The following is a 26,591-nucleotide window of genomic DNA, read 5'->3' as shown; positions in this document are numbered from 1 at the left end:
TCTTTGCCTTTTCTACTTACACGCTATCAATTATTCAAGTGTAAGCACTATTCAATTACATCAACAGGCTCTCCAAGGAAAACCTTAAACTGCTCATTAGATTGCAGTACTTCCACTGGATGCATCACAAATCACCAAAACAAAAAATGAAGAATGAAACACACTGAAATAAAATACCTGATAATTTTAAATAGGCATAATAACCACACACACACTAATTGCAATGTTTCCTCAGGTAGTTTATGGCCAGGAGAAAGGGCTACATTTGATTATGACACTGGTGCTGGAAATCACAGGCACACAACTTCACCAGAGCTGGAATTACACAGAGACCATTTGAGAAAAGTGAGCTGAAGCGGGGTAAGCCTCCAAAAAGGCAGAGGAAGGAAACGCTACTTTTCCTTGACAAGGCTCTGGGAATCTCAGGTTAACAAAGACCGAAGAGCCCTTGGGAAAGGAGCACTTAAGATAGGAACAGGATATAAAGCCAGGGTGTGTTTGAACAGCTCAACTTCTGATGAAAGTTTTTTTTGCTTTGTTTTGTTTTGTCATTGAGGTTAAAGAACTTAAACAAACAGAATGGCTGAACACTGCCAGAGGCATAGGCGACACTCCTGACAAAATCCAGACCCATGTGCTGGGAGAGACCATTAGAAGATGCTGAGTTTGCACGTATGTTCACAACTGGCATTCAGACAAAGGGCGCACTGGAGCCTGATTCTCACTGGGCTGTTGCCATTTCCTCTGAAAAGGAAAAAAAAAAAAAGGAAACAAAAATATCCATGATGGTGTGAAATCCTCTAGCTGCTCAGAGCCTGATAAAAATGTGGAGAAAGGTCTGCACAAAACGACAAGAAATTTTAGTTCACACATGGGTATCTTACAAACAAAACAAAGTAAGTATTAATGGATCTAAGAAAGGCAACAAATTCTTCATTCAGATCTGCTGTAAGCCAAGTCTCTCAACTGTCTCTTAAGGATCAGCCAACATATGATTGAACAAATTTAACAATTTCTTAATAAAAATAAACATCCATCCTTTAGAAATGTAGAGACAGGTTTAAGGAATTACAAACATTTTAAGTATTCTTTGCATCCTTGGGCAATTAATTGGTAATAACAAGTTTTGATTTCTCTGGCATCCAAAGGCCTTAATTCCCCCCAGCCTGGCAGAGCTTGGTGGGTATCACTGTTCAAAATGAGACAAGTGGAGAAGGTGCATCAAGATGCCCCCACAGGGAGTCTCTGAAAGGATGACTGTATGGAAAAAGGAGAACATTTGCAACACGAATCCCAATAAAGCTGCCACGGGTTGGAAACACAAGAATAGGGCATGAAATCATCAACAAAGCAGCTAGGAAACCACTGATATACAGTTTGTCCATGTAGTTACATCATCTAATTTGTTTTCAAGGTACTCAAACAACCTTGAACAGCTCCAGATAAACGAATTTAATCAAGTCCGAATGTTTTCATTTAATCAAAATAATGTGTAACAAAACAAATTCCAAGCACCTAAATCCTCCTAATCCTTAAAAAATAGCCCATACTTACCCAAACAAGCCCTTAGGATGGATGGAAACTCCCTTCCTGTAACCAGCGTAGAAGAAAATGAAGATGGGTTTTGAAATGTTCTTCATCTGACTCTCCAAATGCCTTTTCTTTTACACCTCAGGGAACATGTGAGTTTGTCTTGCTTTCTCTCATCACTCTTTGCCTTTTCTACTTACACGCTATCAATTATTCAAGTGTAAGCACTATTCAATTACATCAACAGGCTCTCCAAGGAAAACCTTAAACTGCTCATTAGATTGCAGTACTTCCACTGGATGCATCACGAATCAGCAGACAAATTTTGTCTCTGAGTACTACATGGTTATCCAGCATTACTACATGCTGTTTGGGCATCTTTCTTCCATGCTGTTACTAAGCATACAGAAAGTGCAGGGACTAGCACGCAGATCTACCAAACACAATTTTTCACAGGAAAGAAGAGATGGCATTCACTGAGGGGAAGCGCTGCCCTATACAACATTCTTGTAATGTAGTGCCTCTAAACACCATACACTTTAGGAAAAAATTGAAACCCAGAGGTGCTATATATAGATCTGCGTAATCGCTCCAAACTTATTTCTACTTTCTAACTACAGAAACTCTAACAGTAACCCACAAAAGGCAGAGAGGTATGAGCTACAGTAACGATGCTATCTTCCAGTTTAGACTCTTCCCTATTCCCCTACTTCCCCCCCCCGTCTTTCTTGTTGTCCCTCAGTTTTCTAACTACTTCACCCTGAATAGCTTTCTCTTCAGATTCCTTGTTGTAATTCAGAGGTGTTATATAAAGTTAAGTAACCAAATAGTTAATTTATTTTTTAAAGTAAGATTAAGAGAATCTCGGTATTACAAACTTGTGCTTTGGGAAGCAGAGGGAGAAAAGAGAAGCTTTAAGTGGCCTTGATTTAATAGTGTAACACCTCTACATTCACCTCTGAATTTATCCTAATGTTTGTGTTTTGACAACTTTTAAGAGAAACATTCTATTGCAACAACCAAACACATTTTTTATAAGTAAATCCAATGGCGAGAGCTCCAACAACAGATGAAAAATGCTCTTTTCTGCTCACCACTGAAAACAGGAAAGTGATGCTCTGCTCATGTGAATAGCCTAGTTACCACCCACAAATCCCTTGCTACGTACCACTGCTATTCACTGATCCAAACAGTGAGGACAGCACCAGATTTGGTTCCAGACACAAGCAACCCTGTAGAAATGGCTACTCCCTGCTACTGCTGAGAGAGGAGTCTGGCTATGTAACAAATGGCAGTATGGCATGGGGGATCAGCCTCCCCATCACAGCACTTTTTAATGAAATGTCTAGAATTCAACAAGAAGGGAAAAATGTTTTGAGACTCTCCTCTGGTTTCCTTTGTTGAATGCAATCTTGTGCATAAACAATGGCTTAAGTATAAGGCATGAACTCAGGTAGATTAATATGTTGTAATATGCATAATAACATGCAATTATATTTTGAAAGATTCTTGTAAAATTAAGAGTGTTGCTGGAAAATCAGTGCAGGAAAAGCGGGTAGAACAACAGCGCACACTTTCTCAGTTGGGTACACCAAGAAGATGCAAAGTAAAAAATACAATGAAAGAGTTGTCATACAGAAATCTCTCTAGTAAATAGTTTCATTTAGTTTACTACTAGTTTAATTAGTTTTAAATTAGCTTACACAAATACAGATTCCCCCCAAATGGCATGAATTTAAACATGTAATATTTTTATAACGAATAATTGTAAATTAGTAGGAATGACAGACAACAGAATAGTATAGGTAAGGGGTGTACTTCAAAGAACGTCCATGCTGAAGTACGTTTCTTTATTATCAGAGACTGTTATCAGACTTCATGGATACCATTTGTGAACAAGAATGCCAAAATCTATATTATCCAGTCCCAAGGTTTTGTTTCTCCTTACTCTGTGCTTCTGTAGTTATAATTATCATCAACATAATATATTCAAAGCTGTTATGCATGTTCCTTCCCATATGAACTCCCAAGTCTTAATTCTTGTGAAAAAACCCTACTTGAGAAAAAACGCAGTAGTCACTTCAGTGGGTGCATTAACATTCACATTTGTTGAGTGAGAAAAAAATAAAACAACTAAAAATATTCACAAGTGGGAAAAAAAAATGACTATGTCATTCAAGGTGGTATGTTCCACTATGCCAGACTTCTGACCAGAAAGTGATACAGAAGAACTATATCAAATGTGGTCCCTTATACTATCACCTTCACACTGCCTATCAGTAGATGTGTAAATATTATAACAAGGATCTTATCAAACAAATTTTTACTCTGAATGCTGCAATACACTAATAGAAATCATCCTAAAAGGGTGAATGCGATACTGAAGGCACTCCAGATGTTTCCTCTGGAAAGAAGTAAGATCAGCAACACTGCAGGGAAAAATTTCAAACAGGAACCTACCTCAAACCTAATGGTATGATAAGAAAAAATATGCAGCTACTAAACTGGGTTCTCAGCTATTGTGAATTGACATGGTCACTGACTTCATTAGAATTTGTCGTATGTTTTTAAACTATTATTACCAACAGATCTTTAACAAAGTAATGCAGCCCCACTTGGGAATGGGATCATAAGTACTGCTGTTTATCCAGACAAGGAAACCAAATTATTGCCAAAATAAACAAGCTTTGTGGTGTTATTCCTGTCTGGATCATGCACACTTAAAAAAAAAAAAAAAAAAGAAAAAAGTCTCGAAGAAAATCAGTAGAGTGAGCCACAAAGAACAGTCTTGAAACAAGTTTAACACTTCCAAAATACAAACAATCTTTTCTGCATATAAATGTTATTTTCTGCAGGTAAAATAATTTTCTTACATTTGCACTGTTAAAATTACTAAAAACCCCACACACAACACTAGGGATAAATGCAGAATTATGACATCTCTCAGGAATTACATATAATCAGTTATTACTAACATCTCCCCTTCCCACACAATAATATTAATGCTAAGCTGCACAGCAGGGGTCATTTAATTGGTTTGCTGTTGAGTGCACATGACATTTTGAGATTGTTAACATTAAAGATGTAAGCAAACATCAGAGTCCAAGGATGAACTCAACTAATACAGAACTCTTGAGCAAGAGAACGAATCGCATTCAAGTAACAACTGTCTTTACTCCGTTCTAACCCAACTGCAACCACATTCGACTCTGTCAAGAAGACCAAAGAGGCAGGCTGCCTCTGAAAATCCCAGAGTAAGGAGATCTGTGTATACGCCACATACAGATGTACGCACCTTCCTTTTATGTAAAGCTACTTCTTTATCCAGAAACTAACAAGGATACATGAGTCTGATTTTTTTTTTTTTCCTGCAAAGAGCACCCTAAACTTCTAAACATTATGAGAACCTGGGGCTTTTAAAAATGGATTGCTTTAGGGAGAAGACAAACTGTCCTAAAAATGCATCCCTCATTGTATCGTATTATGACAGAACAGATGAAATACCCATATTTCAGTGTGAGGAATCCAGGCAGAGTAATTAAGGAGAAAACAGTTTTAGCCTCCATCTCCTGCCAATGGTGTAACACAGCATTTGTTTGCCGACTTCCAAGGATATGCTGTAAAAATGGTATGCCTGGGCCCTTTCTGAGATGGACTAAATGTTGCTGAGGATGAGATTCTCTCTTCCTCTACTTAAAAGGTTCATTAATGTAACCAGAAGGCAACTTAGAGATATCTCTTACATTATGAAACTGATAAATGTTTTTGAAGTCTAGTTTTTGTTGATCCAACATATTCCTACATTTTTAAAGAGGAGGAAATAATATTGTGTCCTTCTCACAAAGCATGAGATTTCATCCTTTCAGCCCCTTCCACTGTCTGGAATTTAACAGCTCATGTACTAGATGGTACCTACGTCTACTTTGAAACTACCTCTAACCAGTATTTCTAGTTACTAACATTCCAGAAAGTAATCAGGCATTTCTGTATGATGCACATATATTGGACAGATTGTTTCCACACAGAAACGAAATAGTTATTGAATCCTTCTGCTTTTATTTTATCAGCAGTAACAATTTTATAAACGTGTCTGTTGTATGTTATCTCCTGTACCACAACTGGGCTTCTTCTCATATAATATTTAATATCTACCCTTCTTCTGCGAGTTCTTTAGCTATCCTTACCAACTTTCTATATTTAATAACTTTAAATTTATACATATCACTATTTCCCCCCCTTGCGTTTGTCATCAGTGATCCCCCCATGTCCCACACATCATTACAAAATCAGGTTGGTGTCTTCCTTGCTGAATCATGACTGAACACTTCCAAAAGTAATTCCAATCTTCTTACGCTTTTCCATATTTTTTTTCTCCTAATCAATTCTACTTTTAATTTCCTCCCGTCAAAGAAACCTTACTGAAGAAAAATCGTATATGAAGATTTAGAGAGAAATGCAGGTAGCTTTGGGGATTGGATTCAAAGCACTGTTCTTAGCTTGAATCTAGTCTCACGACTGAACTCCGCAGAGTTGAGAATCACGGAGTAGAAAAGCAAGTAGTAGTCCCTAAAGCCATCTGGACAGGCATGATTTCACACTTTAAAATATGCTGCCAAGAATCCTAGGGAATTGCTCTTGCTCTAGAAGGATTCTTCCTCTCAACAGAAAAAACCAAAGAAATTCCCAAACAGCTTTCTCTTTCTGCCACTCTCCCTTCTCCATGAAACGCCATACTCCACGTATTAAAAATTTTTAACAAAGAGACATTGCACTATGGAAGCTCAGTAGCTGTCATCATGCCTATGGCTATTTGATGATTTATCAATTCAGTTATTTTTAAAGTTGCTGCATGTTTACATTTGCAAAGAAAAACCTTACAGATATAGTATGTGTCTGTTGTAGCCATGACCATTTTCAGGCTGCAGTCACATCATTCTACAAAATAAACTCTTTCTACATTTTTTCATAGACAAACATGCATTTTCCTTGCACTATACATGTTGACAACATAGTTCCAAAATCAGGAACTACAGCAGCTGTTTTTTTTAAATTCTATTACAGATCTAGAATAATACATTTAAAATAAACAGAAAGAAAACACTAAAAAAAAGCCCACTACTAGAATGCAGTCTAGCTATTCTCATGTTTTCACTGTTGTTCTCACAATTTTGGAAGATGTATCTCTTCAAATGAAACTGTACTTTACTAGTTCTTTTCAAACTCCTCCATGTACCACTATCAGCACCAAGTTTTAACAAATCATGTAGTACCTTAAAGCCTGATTGGAGGAGTATCTGTGATTCTACTTAATGCAGCACTACATGGCAATTACCAAGGCAGGCAAGTAGAAGAAAGCATCACAAAATCAGATCACCTACACCTTCAGGAATTTTACTTCTTCATATCTCCCAACACCAAACTTTCCATTTAAAATTCATTCTCTAACTCAGCTGGTAAGTACAGGCTCAGCTTCTGGGATGATCATTATCTCCCCAATTGAGCTTTATTTGAGCTGCTGAGAGGCTGTCTAATGATTAGCATCACTTAACAGTAGTGTCAACTCACTGTAGATAAGGTGCAGTAAGTGTAACAAATTAGGTATACACTAGAAAAGAAGAACTGTCTACTTATGAAAAAGGGGAGGGATGACGTCTTCACTGGGGATGGAAAGTTGCAAGATCCCATCCAAGGAAAAACAGAGTCAAGTAGGTATTGCCTTAGTTATCTGTGTCTGTATTAGAGTGAGTTGAACAAATTTCTAAATCCCCATTGACTGTAGTCTAAGTTTCAACATGCACCTCATGTAGATGCTGACATTTAAGGTGTCTCAGTCTACATGCTTGTCCCACTATGTCTCAGTTTTTCATTATAAAAGCATATCAGTAGTGTGGTATCAGTCATTCTTTAATGGAGGCTACATTGTCAGCTATGGGAGATCCTGATACTGAAAACTGGGGAGCAGGTTCAGATCATAAAGGATAAGGCTGCAATACATTTTAGAGAAATATTAATTTGTTGAGTGAGCATCATGATCAGCAAAAAAATCCAGAACATGCACAAGATAATTTCACTGTACTACTCATGTGTCTTTCTCAGTTCTAAACTCAGTACTTTAAAACACCTCAGGAAGAAGAGTTGGATGTTAGTGACTTGAAGATGTGTACGCCAAGAGACATATGATATGCCCCCAGGTGTTTCACTCATCCCTCAATGTGGGTCCAAAGGGCATGGGAGTCTCACAGGACCTGTATCACATCCTTCCAAGCTCAAGCGATAAGCCAGCTATCCTCAGACATGTCAAATGCAACCATAGGCCTGCGTGTAGGTAACTTAAATGAGCACTATCTGACCAACAGCTGCCAAAAAACTATTAAAGTGTTACAGTATGGAAAGGATAGGATGGCTGAAAAACAGTATTAGAATATTCAAATGCTATCAGAAAAAATAAAAGGCATGTTCTGTCATGGAAAACAGCCTAAAGCTGTGGTTACTCAACATAAAAAGGGTAGAGCAAAAATTATGGTAGTTGAGAAATGATTGACAGGAGGATTCTGGCTCACTAACGGGCATGATGCTCACCATTACTCTTTGCTAAATCTGCTTGTAATATTCTCAGTATCTGAGATGATTCAGACACTATTTTGAGAGGCAAGGGGATAGACAGTGTTAAGGGATGACTCACTCCTATCCTGATCATATTTGGTGAATCTACTGATTTTATTAGAGCTGATCCTGATATATTGAGTACAACACAAGAGTTAGGCCTAGAATCGGTATTCTAAGGAGAAAAAAAAAACCCACTAGTTGCTGTTTATCAGGAATTAATGCATTACAAGTGGCCAGTGTCAGACCTTTGATAAGGATGCTAACACATACAGAAAAGCTACTCCAGGCATTTCTTCAGATTTATATGGTGTGTTGATATTAATTTTCCTCTTTGTGAAGACATACACAACTGAAATAAAATCTCTAGGGCTGGGTTTGAAAGTGTAGCAAGTTAGCAACACTTTTTTCAAACCAGCATTCTTAAAACAATTTCCTGCAGAATACAAAACATAAACAGATTGTGAAATAGTGTGTTGCAGTATACAGACTTTATAGGTATCATTTTAAGCAGTCCTGAATTGCCATTGTCCAAGTGGGAACACTGAAATCAATGTGCCCAGTGTCTGATGAAAACTAACTCTTCCTATGTTCCCAGTGCTTTTAAGGCTCTTACTCCTCCGTATAGCATACGCATGCCTGAGCATGCGTAATACTAACATGTATCAGTTAATGTTATGCACCTGTTTTCAACAGAGCGAGCAAGAATTCAACAGAAGGACAGATAACAACGAACAACAAGCATCTTTATTGCTACAGGATCCTTCCAGGCTGTACTCTTCCTTTCTGCTGTCAGCTGAGCAGCATTACCTACCCTTAAGGACTACAGGATTAATGAGTAACTTGACCATAACGACACTAAGCTGTTACTTAGTGCACCGTTACAATCTGATGACATCACTGAACTGATCCTCTGCTCTGACACTATTCTCCTACTAGGCTGTTTCCAAAAAATATGCTGGACCCTCGTATGGAGTAAAAAAGTAGTAACACCCAGTAGTGTAAGACATCAAACTACTTGGTTACCATCAGACGAAATGGCAAAATGTCCTGAGAAACATTTAAGTGATGTGGTCACGCCTGTTATGCAAAGGCTCTAAAGACCACAGAAGCAGCAAAGCTGACACCAGCCAGGGACGTCAACATCCTTACCATTTCTGGCAACTGAATAATAGATATTTAAGCTGAGATTCATCCCATTTAAGCTTTTGTGCCTTCCTGAGCCATCTAAGTTAGAAGTGTTGTTACCTGAGGTTTCCCACTCTGTCAATGAAGACAGGATCACCCAGCAGGCCATTCAGGCTATCCTGCCATAAAGTTGTCTCTCATTACCGACTACTAGGCTCCTGACTCAGGCACCTCAGTAAGATTTGGTGAATGAGAAGAAACCCCAACCTTAGATCCAAAGGGTCTATGAACACTGATCCACTGCATCCCATATCACAAGACATCCTCCAATAACAAAATTATGTTTAGAATAGAAAAAGAATAGCCACAAAAACTGTAGTCATTACAAAAATTTCCATCATTTCCAAACATCAGGAGACAGCTCTCTGATTACTGTAACAGTACCAGAGTGCTCATTTTTGAGTGAAAAAGTTTACAAGAAGAATAAAGTAGGAATAGATTCTTTCAAGTGGATACCCGTTAACACACAAATAATAGCTCGTAATCCAGACCTTCCTGGACTAGTTAAAAAACACGAAAAACATAAGCTATCTAAGATTTTCTGGCACTGGCTAGATCACAAGAAATTGGAAAGTTTTCTAGGGAGTTGAACTTGAGGAGGTGACACAATATGAGAATATTGGGAAGGATAGTATTCAGCATTTCAGTAATAAATTAGGTCATAGGAGACCAGTGGAAAGCAAGAGACTCAAATCCTGGAGTTCTGAAGGAGGAAAGGAGTTGAGTCAGTTCTAATGAGTAGGAAGGATAAAGGTTACTCTGCATAGAGTGTACAGTTGGAAATTCATTGAAAATCACACAACTTCAACAGTTCTCATCGTGGTTCTTTTCACAACACATAATAGCTGTATAAATTGTTGCACAAGCTGCATAAACCTAAAATACAGTCAGCACTCTGGTGATATCCAGTTCCAAGTAATTAAACCACGCACCCAACTCCCCTGAGCTGTGTACAACCCCACTGACAAGCTTCACAACGCAGTGTTGTACCTAACCCTGCGCACTGAAATGCGTGCAAGTACAAAAAATCCCTTTGCCCCCATTGTCGCAATAGGCATTCTTGGACCTATGTAACTTCTGACTAGATTGAAAAAGGTGTTCTAGCACCTACATATATAGCATCTAACATAACAGACTGAATTTAATATCAAACAATAAGTGAGACATGATGGACACATGCTAACTGCAGGAAGATAATATTACAGCTTATGTTATGGAGGTGGTCTCCTTTGGTTCCCTATACCAGCAGTCTCCAAAGTAGGGTGTGCTCACCCCAGGCAGTGTGCAAGACAATCTACTGGGATGCTGGAAAGAAATATGTTTTTTACCATTAATAAATAAAATAAATTTTCAAAATAGAGCTTACTTCATCTTTATCTCATCCATTTTTATTTTCTGTTTTGTATATGTTTTATAATGTATATATGATATATACAGTACATGTATATAATTTATAAGTAAATATACATATATTGGGTGTGCATGCTCAAAAATTTTTTACTTATTGGGATGTGCAATCAAAAAAGTTTGGAGACTGCTGCCCTATACAATCTATGGACAGAGGCAGTCCCTCTCAGGAAGAAGTCAGAGAACTCATGTTCCTAAATTATGACCTGAAAAGTTGCTTAAAGTTCCCCTAAACTTGAAGTATCTGAATAATATCAAATACAAAGATTTTACTTCATAGCTTAGCTTATCACCTTTAAATTAAACTAAAAATACAACCAACATGACAAAATAAAAGTATTTGACTGAATAAAACACATGAGAAATACTCTCTGTGACTGTGTTTCTTAGAACTCAACCCCCTTCCTGTGCAAGCAGCAAATATCCAATTTTCCTTCTATTCATTGACTGGCATCCCTCAAGACTTAGGAAGAGGTTTGTAAAAAAGTTTACAATTCCCATGGACTTCAACTTGATTCACATTTGTAAATCTCTGGTTGAAAGTTCACAGTTCCCTTTCAACAGTTCAGATTTTTTTATGGATAGATAGAAAACTCAAAGAATTCAAATGTATGCGTAATGAAGATATAGTTCGTGTTCCAGAAGAAAGAGCCAGAAATCTCTGTGCCTCTATGCTACAAAACAAGCCTCTCAATTACAGGGACACTCAAATCTAAGAACTAATTAAAGGTGGAATGGATAGGTGAAAGTCATACAGGCTACACCGTGCAGAGACAGAGGAATTATCTGCAGCAGAATAAACAAAAACAGAATAGACAGTAGAGAGGCTGAACGGGGAACAACTGCAACCAGCAGAGCTGCGATACCTGCTTGCTTCCTTCTGATTGTGTTATGTCCAAAGGGACACATTAAATACAAACCCATTTGCTAAGAAATCTATCCATGATAAAAGCATATTTTAACCAGTAAAGAAATTTGTCAGACTCTTCTGTGCTTGCATAATTCGAAGGCAACTTTCTTCTTTTTTAAGCCAAAGTTAGCATATACTTGATCTTCAGTGAGGTATGTGCAAAGACATTTGCTTTAGCAATAACAAAATTATAGCTGTACAAGGTAGCGTGTTTATTTGAGTATGTAACAATGTAATCATTCAAATAAATGCACTCTTAGTTCACTTTTTACAGTACTTCAAGTCAGATGTACATAAACTAATCCCTATAAATTAAAACCATATACAGTAAAACAAAGCGTTATTGTGCTGGTTTTGGCTGGGATAGAGTGAATTTTCTTCACAGTAGCTAGTATGGGGCTGTGTTTTGGATTTGTGCTGGAAACAGCATTGATAATACAGGGATGTTTTTGTTACTGCTGAGCAGTGCTTACACAGAGTCAAGGCCTTTCTTGCTTCTCACCCCACCCCACCAGTGAGTAGGCTGGGGGTGCACAAGAAGTCGGGAGGGGACACAGCCGGGACAGCTGACCCCAACTGACCAAAGGGATATTCCACACCATATGACGTCATGCTCACCGTATAAAGCCGGGGGAAGGAGGAGGAAGGGGGGGACGTTCGGAGTTACAGTGTTTCGTCTTCCCAAGTAACCATTACGAGTGATGGAACCCTACTTTCCTGGAAATGGCTGAACACCTGCCTGCCGATGGGAAGTAGTGAATGAATTCCTTGTTTTGCTTTGCTTGCGTGCGTGGCTTTTGCTTTCCCTATTCAACTGTCTTTATCTCAACCCACGAGTTTTCTCACTTTTACCCTTCTGATTCTCTCCCCATCCCACCAGGGGGGAGTGAGCGAGCGGTTGTGTGGTGCTTAGTTGCCGGCTGAGGTTAAGCCATGACAATTATGCATTTTAACTTCGTGTTCTGTTTTGCTTTAACTTTGAGGGAAACATACTCCATGTGTTTTTGAATGGCTGCAGGTGTGGATTTTGTACCATTTCCATTTGTGGTTTTTCCTATGACTGCACATCCAAAAACTGTGTTCTCTATAATATACAGTTTGGTGAGTGCTTTGAGAGCAGATGGACTTTTGCTTCGCAGTGATGGTCTGAAGTCCTTAAGGTAAGCAAGGGAGTGGAAATGAGTTGCTAACAGGCTTGTCTAAGTTCAACCTCATTAAAATCATCTGGCTGAACAATGTATTTTCTTTAAATTAGCATCTGGCCTTCGTTAGAATCAGAGGGAAAGATGTCAAATTTGAATAATTATTTTAAGATTATGAAGAAAGAGCTCACAGATGCTGTAAAGCTGTATGGTAGAAACCAGAACTATTTGTTGATGACAAGCAGTGATAAATACATGGGGGTAAGAAAGCATTCCTTCTGAACAGATGTGGATATCAACAACTACAACAACAAAATCCTTAAGATATAATTTTTCTTTGTAATTTGAGTATAGATGGCCAATAATTGAAACTGCATTAAAACCCTGAGCGCTGCTCAAAGTGATACATTTACATTACAGGGTAGAATTTTAGTCCACTAGTGGTTCAGATTAGGAAAGCCTACACTACACTACCTGGATTGTATGTAAATGAATTCATTCTCCTGTCTGCTCAAATTTACTTTATAGAACAAAGGGAGATTGGAAAAAAAGGAATACCTGTTAAAATTGATGCTCATGATAACTGGTTCCTCCAAAACTGTTTTACATTGGCTCTTCAGGCTGGGAAATACCTTTTTCCTAGTATCTTCTATAAGGCAGAGTAATGTAAACAATTCATAAAATAGTTCCACTGTTATTTGTCCTTCTTTCTAATTTTAGCCAGTCAGTCCAGTGTCTGAGGAAAAATTCTTGGCCTTCATTTTGCTACAGCTGTTACAATGCTGCTGCATGAATAAATATTTCAAGCATGGTCATCATTTATACAGATTAAATTTCAAATTACCAGCTAAAGCAGTGAATAAACTCTAATGTCCTGATCCTTTCAATTTTTTTTTTTTCAGAGAGAAGGGGAGAGAGAGAGACTCTGACAGACTGACCAACTTCCTTGCTGCTGCTGCAGAAAGTTTAAAAAGTTAATCTTTTAACCAAGTTGTCCGAGAATTCTGAAGTTTTCAACTGTCTGCCAGTGTCTGTTAAAAGAAAAAATATTTCATCTGGCAGCAAAAAGAACATAAAACAATAAAGCCTGACAGAGCAGAAATGATAATTACTGCAGGAACAGTAGAAACAAAACTTTTACCAAATAAGGCTACAAGGTAGCCACTACAGAGACAGTAAAAGTACTAAACTGATAATAGTGGGGGAATAGCAAGGTTCTTGCATCATAACTACTTCAGAAAAGGGTGATACTATGGCAAGTTCAAGTGCAAAACCCAAAGATATTTCAAAGTAACACTTCACTCTTACCCACAGAGAATACACTACGAAAAACAGACAATGAATTATCATACGCTGTTCTCAAGCTAAGCAGTTATTCCAGAAATAAGCTCCTCGTCAATTAGGATGTCTGATGGAACATAATCAAGTTGAAAACCAAAGCATTAAAAAATAAAAAAAAATTTAAAAAATCAATTCTCCTCAGTTATGTTACCAAAAGGAATTCAAAAATCTCTGCGTAACATTTGTTATCAATTATTTTAAATCCTCCATTTGAGAAGCTACACGTACATCTGCTAAGTCTCAGCTGAAGCCATAGGAATAGTGTTTTGCTGAGGCACAAGTTACATAGATCAGACATGACAGGTCATCTACCCAGGCTGACGCCATTCACCGAGTAGTAAACACCACTTCATAATAGAGAAGAAAGCATCTCTTCTAACATGTTGCCATTCTAGCAGCTCTTACTAAACTCAGTACAACAAAACAAAGAATAAAATGAGTAGAAAACTGAACAGTGTACACCTCACAAGCTGCCAGAAGAGTCTGCAAATTCTCACAAATCTACACAAATACTTCTACAAGCTGTTGGTCTTTTATTACGTCTTTATATGTCATCAAATTTGCCCTCCAATATTACTTACAATAAATGCCTTTTCATACCAAACAATATTGATAAATCCTCCTCAAACGTCATAGTCTTACAGTACCTCTTAAATGTAGTAAGATATGTGTAGCATGTATCATATGGAGCAAAGAAACAAACTTTATTACATAGCAAATGGCAGCAAGAAAATGCCATTCATTGCTCTTGGATTTCCTGTCATACACAAACTACAGACAAAAATGTGCTGGCTTGCTTACACAGGTCATTGCCATTTTTAACCAACACAATTCTTTGATAAGACCAGAAGCGCTTGAATAAAAAGCAATGTTAACTTCTACAGCATTGATAGAAATTCATGATCATGTATGTCTGAAAAAAATTCAGAAATTCTATCAACTTTTTGTAAAATAACTGCTTTACATTTTCACAGTTCTGCATAATTATGCTCTCTAGACTCTTTCCTAGATGAAGCCGTAGGAGAAACAGTTTTAACTTTCACTCAAATTCAATGAAACAAGAAATAAAAGGTTCCTAAAAATCTGCCCTTCTTCCAAGGGAAAGCACACAACAAAATATTCCCTCGTCCCCAGTAACGGCCTAAGTAAACTATGGTTGTGCACAGCAAAACCAGGAGGAAGGACAACTGTGCAGGCTACGTGAAAAGGGAGCAGAAGAAAAAGGGAAGGGAATGTTAAAAGAAGAGATACTGATGAGCATTAAAGAGTGACATAAAGAGGAGTAGCAGAGCAAGAATTCTATCACCACCTCTGCCACAATCATCTCTCATGGTCTTGGGAAAAAAAATTCTTAAACTCTCCTTGGTCTCCACCTGCAGAATGCTGCTGTTTCCCTGTTTGACACAGATACTGCGAAGTGCTCAGTCACAAAATTTCTACAGGTAGATATGCACTTCCACTGAATAGCATGCAACTCTAACTGCTCATTTTTAACAGTTTGAATGAACCGCTTTAAATGAGACGCAGGGCTGCAAATGAACAGTGAATATAAACCTAAGTATTAAACGACTGCTTCCTTTACTAAGTTCTGTCATTCCTGTGCAATGAATGAGGCAGGGATCCTGTGGAAAAAAAAATAGAATGTGAATCTATAATTAAATACTTATGTACAATAGGGAAAAAATTAAAGAGCATGAAGAACATTAATTTGGGCATTTCCTAATTCCTTACAGCTTCATTTTCCAGTTACAAATTATCACTGTCCTCCCACTCCTTACAGAGAGAAAACTCATTTCAAAAACAGGTATTTTGGAATATGGAATAATTTTGAGGAGAAACAGGACACATCACTGAGTAACTTCAACAGTGAATGAGACAGAAACCTCGTATGTTATTCTAGATGCATCCTTTCCTATACACATATATCGACCCTGTTTTACAAGCCTCTGTAGATATATCAGGACTGAAATACCATACAAACTGCACATGCATCAATCCAATAGAATAATGAGAATCATCTATTCAGCAGAAGCTTCCACTCAGATTAAATGCTTTCATTCTCCAAGCCAATGAAATCTTGGAGGTTGGTTAGCTTAACTGTGCAACATATCTCAATCACAATATGAAACTGAAAAAAAACCCAGTTTCACTGAAGCAGACTGGCAGTCGAGAAGATCCCTACTTTTAAATACCAAGCTTTCACCACCTTTAGTTGAAATGCTAGTACTCTTCATGAGAGCAGCCAAAATCTCAGCTACCTGAAAAGCTACTATTTCCCGCAATCTGTTTCTTGTTGTGGGTATTTGTTTTTAATGGTTTATCCATATCTAACAAAATTTTCAGGAAACAGGATTTGTTCCTTGCCTGGACTCACTGGTACCAAGTTTCAGCTGAAATGACAAACTGAGCAAATTTTAAGAATCTGAAATAACCCATGGAAAAACTTGAGTAGCTTTAGTACAAGCACTGCAACTTCTTATCTCTGAAAATAAAAAGTGTTTACAAAGTTCAGCACAAAGTTTAAAACATATACACAAAATTTTACTCTGGTTCATTATTAGAAAGAATGCATTAAGAACAAAGCAAAGTGATGGCTAACCGCAATCTGTCATCAGAGAATCTAAACTCAATCTTGTGTACTAGAATGCTGCTCCTGCTACAGAAATACATTTAGATCTAAACAACCTAATTTCCCCATTCATAGTAGGTACCTATTATTAGTAATAGGAGTTAGTTTTCCAAATAGGGCATGTGAATTTATCTTTTCCGGCTTTAGGAAGAACAAACACTTTAAAAAAACATACTGAAAAAGTGCTGTTCGCTGCTTTAAGTATGTATTTTCTGACACAACATTCTGTTTCATGGTTGCACTTTTAAAATGTCAAATGATCAGAGTAAGAATTTCCATGCATTTTGGATAAACAGTAAGTAAACAAGTTTAGAACAGGGACTTAAAAGCAAAAAGCACAAGCAAAACGTAATACAGATGTTAAAAATGTAACAAAAATAAATTATCTCAGAAGACCCGAATTACTTCTGCTTTATGTATCAGGAGATATCTCTACCAGGACAAGCCCAAGCTAATGAGAGGCACTAGTTAGAGAACAGATATAAAAATTATTTCAGTAATATATTTTAAACCCTGATTCAAAAGCTCCTGAAAAATCTGTGATCAGTGAAAGAACTCAGTCTACAGGTGTAGGATCTTTCCTCTCTGGCTATTAAGAAGTTAAGTTCACTCAGCACTTTTATTTTTAACTGGAGAGCCTTGAAGTCACAGTTTAGACCTCTTTCTTATTCCTCTTCTGTAAAAATGACGATACTTAGGGATGTGGTGAACGCTTTTGGTCATTTAAATGTAATAGGGAAGATCGATAGCTACAGGCAGGTTAAAAACCCCTACATGTGTAGCGACTTGTTTTTATAAGTTTTTAAACATAACACTCCCCTATCGTTCCATCAAATACTATTATGAGCTGCTTTTGTTGAATATTTCCAGCAGCCTATCGTACACAGTGCATCACGGAGCTGCATGGCCTGAGGCCAGGAAGGAAGGTGTGGAACACGTCTTCACAGGTCGATTTCCACTCTCCAAGTATTTGAGAGAAGGTCGTGTTACAGCACAGATTTACATAGCAGACAAATTACATGACTGCCCGTTCTCAGCATTTCATAATGTCAATAAAAAATCAGGTCAAATTAAAGGGGGGGAGAATAACCCTATCCTTTCACAGTAGTCAGAAAATTAAACAAAAAACTTACTTAACTGTGGTTCTTGCCAAAACATTGGTAAAAATCTGTATTGACAGTAAACACAAGTATTTGATTTACCATTTCTTTACAAAATCCTTTTCTTTTTTAATGCCTCAAAACAACCATAAACAAACTCAGTGTGCTGTATTGCTGTTTTAAAACACTGTTTTTATTATCATTAGTCCAAAACATACATATTTTTACAAACATGCATATTATCAAGGAATGTGTTATTAATTTCAAGAGCTTTCACCCACAGTCTGATAGTCTAGTAGGAGTGTTAAGAGAGGGAACTGCTCTTTGTATCATGTGTCCGGATGTAAAGAAAAATAATTTGGAATAGCTTTTCCCCCCCTCAGAGCCTGAAATATAGTGCACTTTAAAAAGGGCAGTATTGGCCAGCCTCAGCACTGCCTGACATTATGTTTATACTAGACAGAGACTAAAATTACAGTGTTCATATCTGGCATTCTTTGAGTACAAACTGGCAAAAGAATTAATTTTAAAAGTTTTTTTAGACAATGATACTATGATATTTTCAGGATAACAACAAAATACTTTCCAAGAGCAGTTAAGGATATCATAATATGAAACAACAAATCTAAAAGTGTTTAGGTATGTATCCATATATCTGTATTTCTCTTAGCTTACAAGACTGATACTTACACACAAATTCCTACCAATATCATATAGTGTACAGTTAAAATATGCTAATCATTATCCCAGATAGCTTTCAGGATTTGTTTCAACACAGTCAAGCAGTTGTAGGCTTTAGACTGGCATACTGCTGATACTCTTATTGAGCAAGCAGAAAGAATAAACATTAACAGAGAAATGACTGGCTTCAATAACTTCAATTGGACTTAACATTATTTCAGTTTCTAAAAATGACAAATATGAAACCTGATTTACTCTCAGCAGTAAGCAAAAGTTTTAAGCTGATGTATTTTTAAAAAGGCTTGTAGTTTTAAGGAACTCCTGAACAATTTTTTGAAGACAGATTCACTGTGTTAGCTAGATTTTATGTGCATTTGATACTTATTCAACAAGCAAAAATAGGAAACAGAACTTTTCGTGGGATCTGACATTTTCTCTATTTACCAACACAAACTCTGAGGGATGAGTTTTACCAAAAGCTTCAGCTTAGCATGTTGTAGCCCTGCAGCTGAAAATTCAGATGAAAAATATGGGAGGTTTTCTTCTATGACACAAAAGGAACTTTTGGGAACATTTCCGAAGGATAACAGAAAGCTTGTCTAACATACAATGGTTCCTACTCAGCACAGCCCTCCAAACAAAGAGTAACAGATGCACAACTGGTATTAATAACAAAGCGTCTCCTCCCTCTGTTAGTCAAGAGAGGACAGCTAAGGACAAATACAGTTTCAGGGTACTTACCTACTCGGAAGTTAGTGGCTGTCAGAGTGTCAGCAGCATGGCCGTTTTCACTAATGAGGGTGGTGGTATTTCCCTTCTCACAGTTGTTCTGACAGTTGCCTTTGGTACAAGTCACTTTACAGATGCTGGGTGTAAAGACCACCTTGATGCGACCAGTGTGATTTCCCACTGTCAGCAGAGGCAAAGAAAAAAAGAAAAATAAACAGATCACTTTGGTATCCATTGATTTCCTTCAAGAAGTTTTTTGGGGAAAAAAAAAGGTGGGGGGGGAGAAAAAGGCGACAGGTCTACAGGAGGAGGGCAGTCTGCAGTGCTCTCTCTCATAGATCTCCAGTGGTGTCTCTGAAACAGGAGTAGGAAGCTTAGCAAACAGAACTCCGGGATCCGCTCCAAAACCACATTTAAAGTCAAGTCACTGGAGTGGGATTAGTAATCACAATGCTGCACTTTATTCACAGGCAGACAAAGAGCAATACCAAGGGCATGACAGCTTAAATAGCCAACCCTGACAGGCAGATGTAATGTAAAGAGGCTGGCTGTGCACCTAGGGGTGAATAAACTCTTGTGTCCTCCTGCATACTTTTCCTGTTTCTGCACTTATTAAGTCACTATTTGTAGCTCGACCCCTGGAAATGTTTTAGGCATGCGGCATGTCTGAAAACATCTGTCTCAAATCTCCTGGCACCCCAGCCCGAAGTGGTCAAACCTTGTGACGCAGCTGCCTGGACCCATTTTTTCACAGTTTTTTGGCACTATTTTTCCGCAAGGATTTACATATTATAGACTGAGCTTTGCTGTCAGCCTTTGTTTAAGTAATAAATAGCTCAGAGAAAAGGGTAAGTATCAGTGCTTGAAAATACTGCTTCTGAGCCCAAAGATAAAAAATGGCTAGATTCTCTTTTTTTAATATACTTCCTTACAGTCATTTTTAAAACGTGAATGTAATGAAGACTGAGCAAACACTAATTTTAAGTTAAGCTAATTAGAAGAACTTCCTGTTACAGAATTTGATTTAAAAACAGATGTATTTGATTCCACATCTAACAGCTGAAGACAAAAAAAAGAGATTAAAACTACTCATTAGGAAAGTTAGGGAAAAAGAACAGATTAAAAAGAAAACAGTTTGTCCTCTGCACACTTACTAATAAATTCAGCAAGTTCTTGTAAATATATCACAGCATCTTTCTGGAAACTATTAATAAATACTTTCATATCAAACCTAACAATCCCAAGAAATGATGCACAGAAAGAGAGGAATCTCCTTCTTCCTCATGTCATAGAAATAAAAAAGTTGCTGGATAGTTGTCTAAGCTAGTTTATGAAATACCCTCTGGACAAACATTTTTTTGAAAATCTCAAGTAAATGAAGAAAATCTTCCCACTTCAAAAGAATATAAAGCCTTCTTATTTCTGGCTCTTCATAAACAAATAAATTAAAACAATTGTGCCAACTGTTTTGTCTACAGTAAAGGCATTGCTCTATTTGAACAGCAGCTGTAGTACAGATGCTCCCACCTTATTCTCCCTAAACAATAGTTAGAAAAAGCACAGCCCAGACAGACACAGGAATAGAGTATTTCAATTAAAGGCTAGTATTGTGATTTTAGTCGATTTAGAAGACACCCTGGATTCTTGGATGCCAAGCATTTCTTATGAAAATTATTAATACACCTTTCCCAATGAACAGACATAAGTGGCTTGTGAACTGCTGAGGCTAGAACTTCTAAGCTTTCCTTTTGTTAAGCAGAGCTTCACAAGCAATACTGCCATCTTTGTATTTTATTTGTATAGTTTTATATATATCTTTTCCTAGAAAAGCCCAATCCATTTTATATTTTCAGATGTTTTAGTAACATTTTTCCTTTAGGATGTGATCTAATTAAAAAAACATGGTTAGTTGAGTCACAAAAGTCAGTCCTGCCTACACTGTAAAAACTAGTATTGGGGGACCCACGCAAGTTTTCCAGCTTAGCTAAAAAAAAAAAAAAAAATAAATTTGGCTTTGCCAGTATAGATGGAACTAAACCATGATTTAATTCTCCTTCATAGTATTCTGCTCTATATTGTTGAGTCCCGAGCTATAGCAAAATTTGGCACAGTGTTTATAACAAAAAATCATATTTTAAAAATAATTTTTATCACATAGTTCAGATTTTACCAGAAAAATTCTATAGCATAATTTTTTGGTAGAAGAGATGCCTTAGTATGAGACTGAATGGAAATTGTAAATTTGCCTCTCGCCTCTTTTGGGTGAGAAAATGTTAGCATGTAAGTTTGGGAGTAACAACATAGGAACAGCAGTTGAACAGTACCTTCAACGACACAGGCCAGTATCTACACAGGTAAAGAGTATCTATGAAAGAATATTTAAATGCAGCTTTTCAGGGAAGTAAGAAGTCCGAAAAACAACGTGATGTAAGACCTAGCCCCTACAAATATTCAAATCATTATTCAGCAATGCTTTTGCTATTAAAAAAATTCAATTCTCACAGATATTCCTGTTTTACTAGTTGCAGAGAGCCAGAAATAAGACAGCTTCATATTCTTTTGACATGAGAAGATTTTCTCCATCTTCCTCAGATTTATCAAAACTATAATGAAACTATTTTCTTCTCCTTGCCTACCAGGCCACAGCTTTTAGCTTCCTCAATTCTTCTGGAGACATTTAAGAAGGATAAAAAGCTAACGATGGCCTCCGAGCTGAAAACAGACCAGTGTATGAGGAGGTGATTCAAGGCAGAGACATTATCTTCATCCTTCCCTGTAGTTGTACCTAAGTAGACAGTACTATCCTCATATATCCTAAGGTCTAGGGACCTTAACAGTGAGCATAATACATGCAGATTTAAATTGAAAACAGACTACAAACCCTTCTCCTGAAAAGAAGCTTTTGGCAGTAACTCTGCGAGGTTAGATAGACTCTTGGACTTCCTTGAATCCTCTCCCTTTCTTCTCTTCTGTAGGGTTTGGGGGTTGCCCCCCCCCCTTTCCCCAAAGAAGGGATGATTTAATACTAAATGAGAAACTATGTTCTTCAATATCTCTTAGCTGGTTTGGCAGTATTAATGTTAAAAGCCACAGTTTCAAGCTAGAAAAAGCCCATTACTGCTATAGCCTTTACCTCTTGGTTTTGGGCTAGTTCATATTAAAGAAGGACAGTGCATTTTTAAGGTAGCATACAGGTTATTTTCCTCTTTAAACTCCAGAAGCTCTACTGATGATGCCACTGTGACATAGACATGACAAGATCTGCAACTTAGATTATCTCAAATTAATTTCTGGAAAAAAAATGATGGTGCTACAGCACTGCAACATACCTCGAATCTTTTTTTTTTTTAAATATCTAGACAGAAATGTATTATAAACTCTTCAAAACCAATTTTAAACATGTGGAAATGAAACACCTCACTCTGCTCTTAAGTGTAACACCAGACTGAAGAAATACAAATGTGAGACCAGATAAATAAATGAGCCTAATGAAAGACAACAAAAGCAGAAGATAAAAACACCAAACAAATAGGAAATCTACTGAAAAAATGGCAGAACTAGAGATAAACTCAGATTGTTGTTTTAATAAAGATAGGACAATCAGGATTACTAACACTGGCTAAAGCTTCATCCCTGAGCTAGCCAGCAAATTCATAAGGAGGCTCAGCCAACTGCACCATCATCCTGCCTCATAATCCAGGCTCACTTATACCTAAGAACTCTTCGATACATTTGTCAAAGGAGATCAGTGCAAGAATGTACCCATAATTTCCAAAATCTGTGAAACTCTCTTGAGCCAAATTCAAAAAAAGAAAGATGCCTGGGTGAAGTGATGAGATTTTAGTTGAAAATTGGCACCGCACGTATGTGATTTTCTTTTCCGTTTGTGTAAGTCACTATGATATAATATTATGAACACGGCAAGCTCCTGCTGTGATAAATTTATGATTTAACAACTGCAGGAGAAATGGAAAATATAAGCAAAAGGATTTCTTCATAGAAACCCTTCCGCCCCCACTGTCCATCATGACAAACTAATTTTTTTTTCTGCATTAGCAGAAAAGGTGAATGAGTTAAGACAAGGCAGGTGGCAGGTTTTAGGTCCAGGTGGCCACAACAGCTCACACAGCCATGCCTGGGCAGAGTTGTGTAAGTGGAAGGATTCCTCCTCAACCTCCTGGGTCCCTTTGGTCTGTAATGCTACTCAGCCTGCATTTCTTTCTAGAAGAATTTCTATAAACACATTTTTTTCCTGGTTTTATGGCTGCCCTCACAGCTCTGCAGCACAGCATTCTGCAAAGATTTAACTAGACAGTATTCAATAGCTCTAGTGGATCTCAGAAGATTTGTGGCACGTCCCTGTTTTGCAGGAATACAATGGGCTAGCAACACTAGTGAGAGCAGAACTGGTATTCAGTTAAAAAGATGACTACACTGTACTGTCTCATAGGTCAAGTGGGGCGAAGAGAAGAAAATATTTTAGTGTGTTGAAAAAATTACTCTGTTACTGTGTATGATGTTTTTGTGCTTCACAGTGATCTAATCAAAAGGATTCACAATAAAAATCACAAGCAGTGGCTTATACCATGGACTCGGCTGGTAGAGCTTACACACATACCTCTCTCATAATCCTTGCACAAAACTTCCTTCTGACTTGACTTTTAGAGGGGTTTGTGGTTTTTTTTAATACCTTCACTTATGACAAATATCCTGAGGCAACTCTCCTGAGGAAACAGAACTAAGCAAACTGTAGGCTTTCCATTAGTACCTCCAAGAATGATATACACTACTGTTTTCATGACACCCTACTTCTGCACTGAACCCAGTATGTTTTCTTATGTCTAGCTACAGAGAATCTAATCAGACCTGAAGATTCTATCTTAGAATTACATTCTCTTTCCAAAGACAATAGATTATGTCAGGCAATTTCATGTTTTCAGATGACAACCATGATGCATGAGGAGGAATTTGGAATGAAAAAAATCTATCTTCTCAAATCAAAGCCGATAAGCTTTTAAATAGCAAATAGATTCAACATTTTAAATTCTCAGATGACCAACTCCCTCTCTTTTTCCTTAATTAAATGCTGACAGAAAAAAAGGAAATAAGCAGAAGGAAATGACTTATTTCCTAAAACAGGTGTCTCCCAGTTATTTCACCAGTCCACCTGGTTTCATCCTTACTACTAGATATGCTTGTTCAGCCAAAAGGAAAGCTGACATTGTATAAAAATCAACCACATAAGTAAAATAGTTAGGCTTTTAGAACTATTGTCGAATGACCTTTCTATACTTTTGACAATATATGAGGAAGTTGTGTCTTATCACCACTTAGTCATCAATTTAAAACAAACAAAAAAACTCCAAAAACCTAGTTCCCAAAGGTCAGAACAAGTTGAAACTTAGCTATCGTACATCTTAGGTATATCAGTCTGGAAGATTTACTAATGTTAAGTGCTAAGAAAAAAAAAAAGGGGGGAAAAGAAAAAAAAAAAAAAAGATGAGAGGGAGAGAGAGACACACACTAGATTCACATACAGACCAGAGGCAGATCCTTCCCTAAATTTCAAATTACACATTGAGAGGAATACAGCCCTTGCTAGGCATAGAAAGGACTGAAAGAGACTCTGAGAGATCACCTGATCTCCCCTCTCTTCTTTTTCCCAACACAGGATGAAACAGCAGCATTACACAAAAAGTTTGTCCAGCCTATTCTCAAAACCCTTCTATTATGCAGATTCCACAGACTCCCTAAGAAACATATTCCAGTGCTTCAGCCTCTCTTATTATAAAGGTATTCCCAATACCTAACCCACATTTCCCCTGTTGCAATTCAAGCATATTATTGCCCTGCCTTATCTACAGCAAACACTGACAAAACCTTATTCCTCTATGGATCAATTTCTAACATACTTGAAGACTGCTGCCATGAATCTCCCTCAGTCTCATCTTCTCCAGATGAAAGCCATCTAAACTTTTTCAGTCTAACAGGCCATATTTTGCAGACCTCCATTCTTTCTTGTTTTGCTTTTGATACCACTCAGTTGGTCCTCATCTTTCTTCAAATATACTGTCCAAAACTAAACAATACTACAGCTGAGGTCTGATCAGTGTTGGGGAGAGCAGCAGGATTACTTAATACAGCTTACGTAAAATGCTTCTGTTGGTATAACTTACTTTCTCCCCCAACGGTGCATTATTAATACTACATACTCAGACCCAGTCTGCAGGCTAGGCCAAAGGGACACAGATCTCCCAAACCCCTTTCTGATCTGTTGATATGGATGTCGTCCCAGTGAAGCGAATGCGTAACATTCCTTACATGACCTTAGCAGGACTGAACTCAGCCCTTACTCTGCTCTGAGTAAAACCTTCTGCATTCAAGCCTCACCCATCTGAAAAACAGGCAGAATATGAGACTTACTCTTTCTGTAACAGTCACAAGCAGAAACAAGTCTGAAAACCACATGGATTCAGGAAGGCAACACAGCTGCTGAGTAATTTCATTTTTTGCTTCAATATACAATGCCTATCTTCAGGTAGGGCAGTGCATCTTTGCTCTTTCCAGAAACTTTGTTACAGTATACTTGCACACCTCACATCTGGTTCTCTTTTCACAAGCACTGGGAAAAATTAGACATGGCAATGGAATTAAAAATAAGATGACCCAGCTTTATTTCATCCAAGATCCAATGCCTTCTCTGATGCTTAAAAGTACTCCACAGTTCTGCATGAGGTGAGGCGTATGTGTGCATACCCACCCAGGCAAACATTTTGAACAAGGCGGCAGTATGTCAAGCTGTACTTTTTTTACCATGTTTAGGTAGCTATAGCGACACATTATTGACATGTATTTAATTCCAGCATTCTTTCTACTTTTTGTTATTTCTGTAACTCCTTATTTTTGTTGCATTTGTATGATCTTACAGGTATTTCACTAGTTAATACAGCTTAACCTTTGATATTTTGTCAATTTTCAAGTATTCAGTTCTATTACCTTAATGCAAACCAGCGGGGCTTCAAAGAGCAAAACACGACCCAGCTACCTATTATGACAGTAACTGAACAGTGATCTCCACAGCTTTTTTGTTGCCGTTCTTTTTGCCACCATTGCTATTAATACACACTTCTTTATATATCTATTTCTAACTAGCCATGTCACTACATCTTCACATAATTTCCTCCTTCTGTCTTGTTTAGATGTTCCTACCACAATCTTCTCCCTCCAGTCAGAAATGAGCTCTCAGACTTCTTGCTTCTATTGCACTCCTGCTTCTTTACCCTCTTTTTAAGCCCTGCTTGCTTCTTCAGCATCCTTGACAGACATCATCC

At 37.5% G+C, this 26,591-nt stretch overlaps 1 protein-coding gene across 1 annotated transcript in view; it reads right to left on the bottom strand.

Moving 5' to 3' along the window:
* LTBP1 (latent transforming growth factor beta binding protein 1) overlaps nucleotides 1-19,816 on the bottom strand; it is a 136,670-nt gene extending 116,854 nt beyond the window's left edge. Inside the window, exon 1 of the mRNA XM_009331050.1 lies at nucleotides 19,273-19,816. Within this exon, the coding sequence (XP_009329325.1) occupies nucleotides 19,273-19,495 (223 nt within the window). The 5' untranslated portion in view covers nucleotides 19,496-19,816. The remainder of the gene's footprint in view (nucleotides 1-19,272) is intronic.
* Nucleotides 19,817-26,591: the final 6,775 nt, after the last annotated feature.

Source organism: Pygoscelis adeliae, unplaced genomic scaffold, assembly GCF_000699105.1.
Source record: "Pygoscelis adeliae isolate BGI_AS28 unplaced genomic scaffold, ASM69910v1 Scaffold218, whole genome shotgun sequence".
In the NCBI taxonomy this organism is placed as follows: domain Eukaryota; kingdom Metazoa; phylum Chordata; class Aves; order Sphenisciformes; family Spheniscidae; genus Pygoscelis; species Pygoscelis adeliae.
Note: the sequence above shows the minus strand (reverse complement) of the source record. Positions and strands in the feature narration are given on the sequence as shown.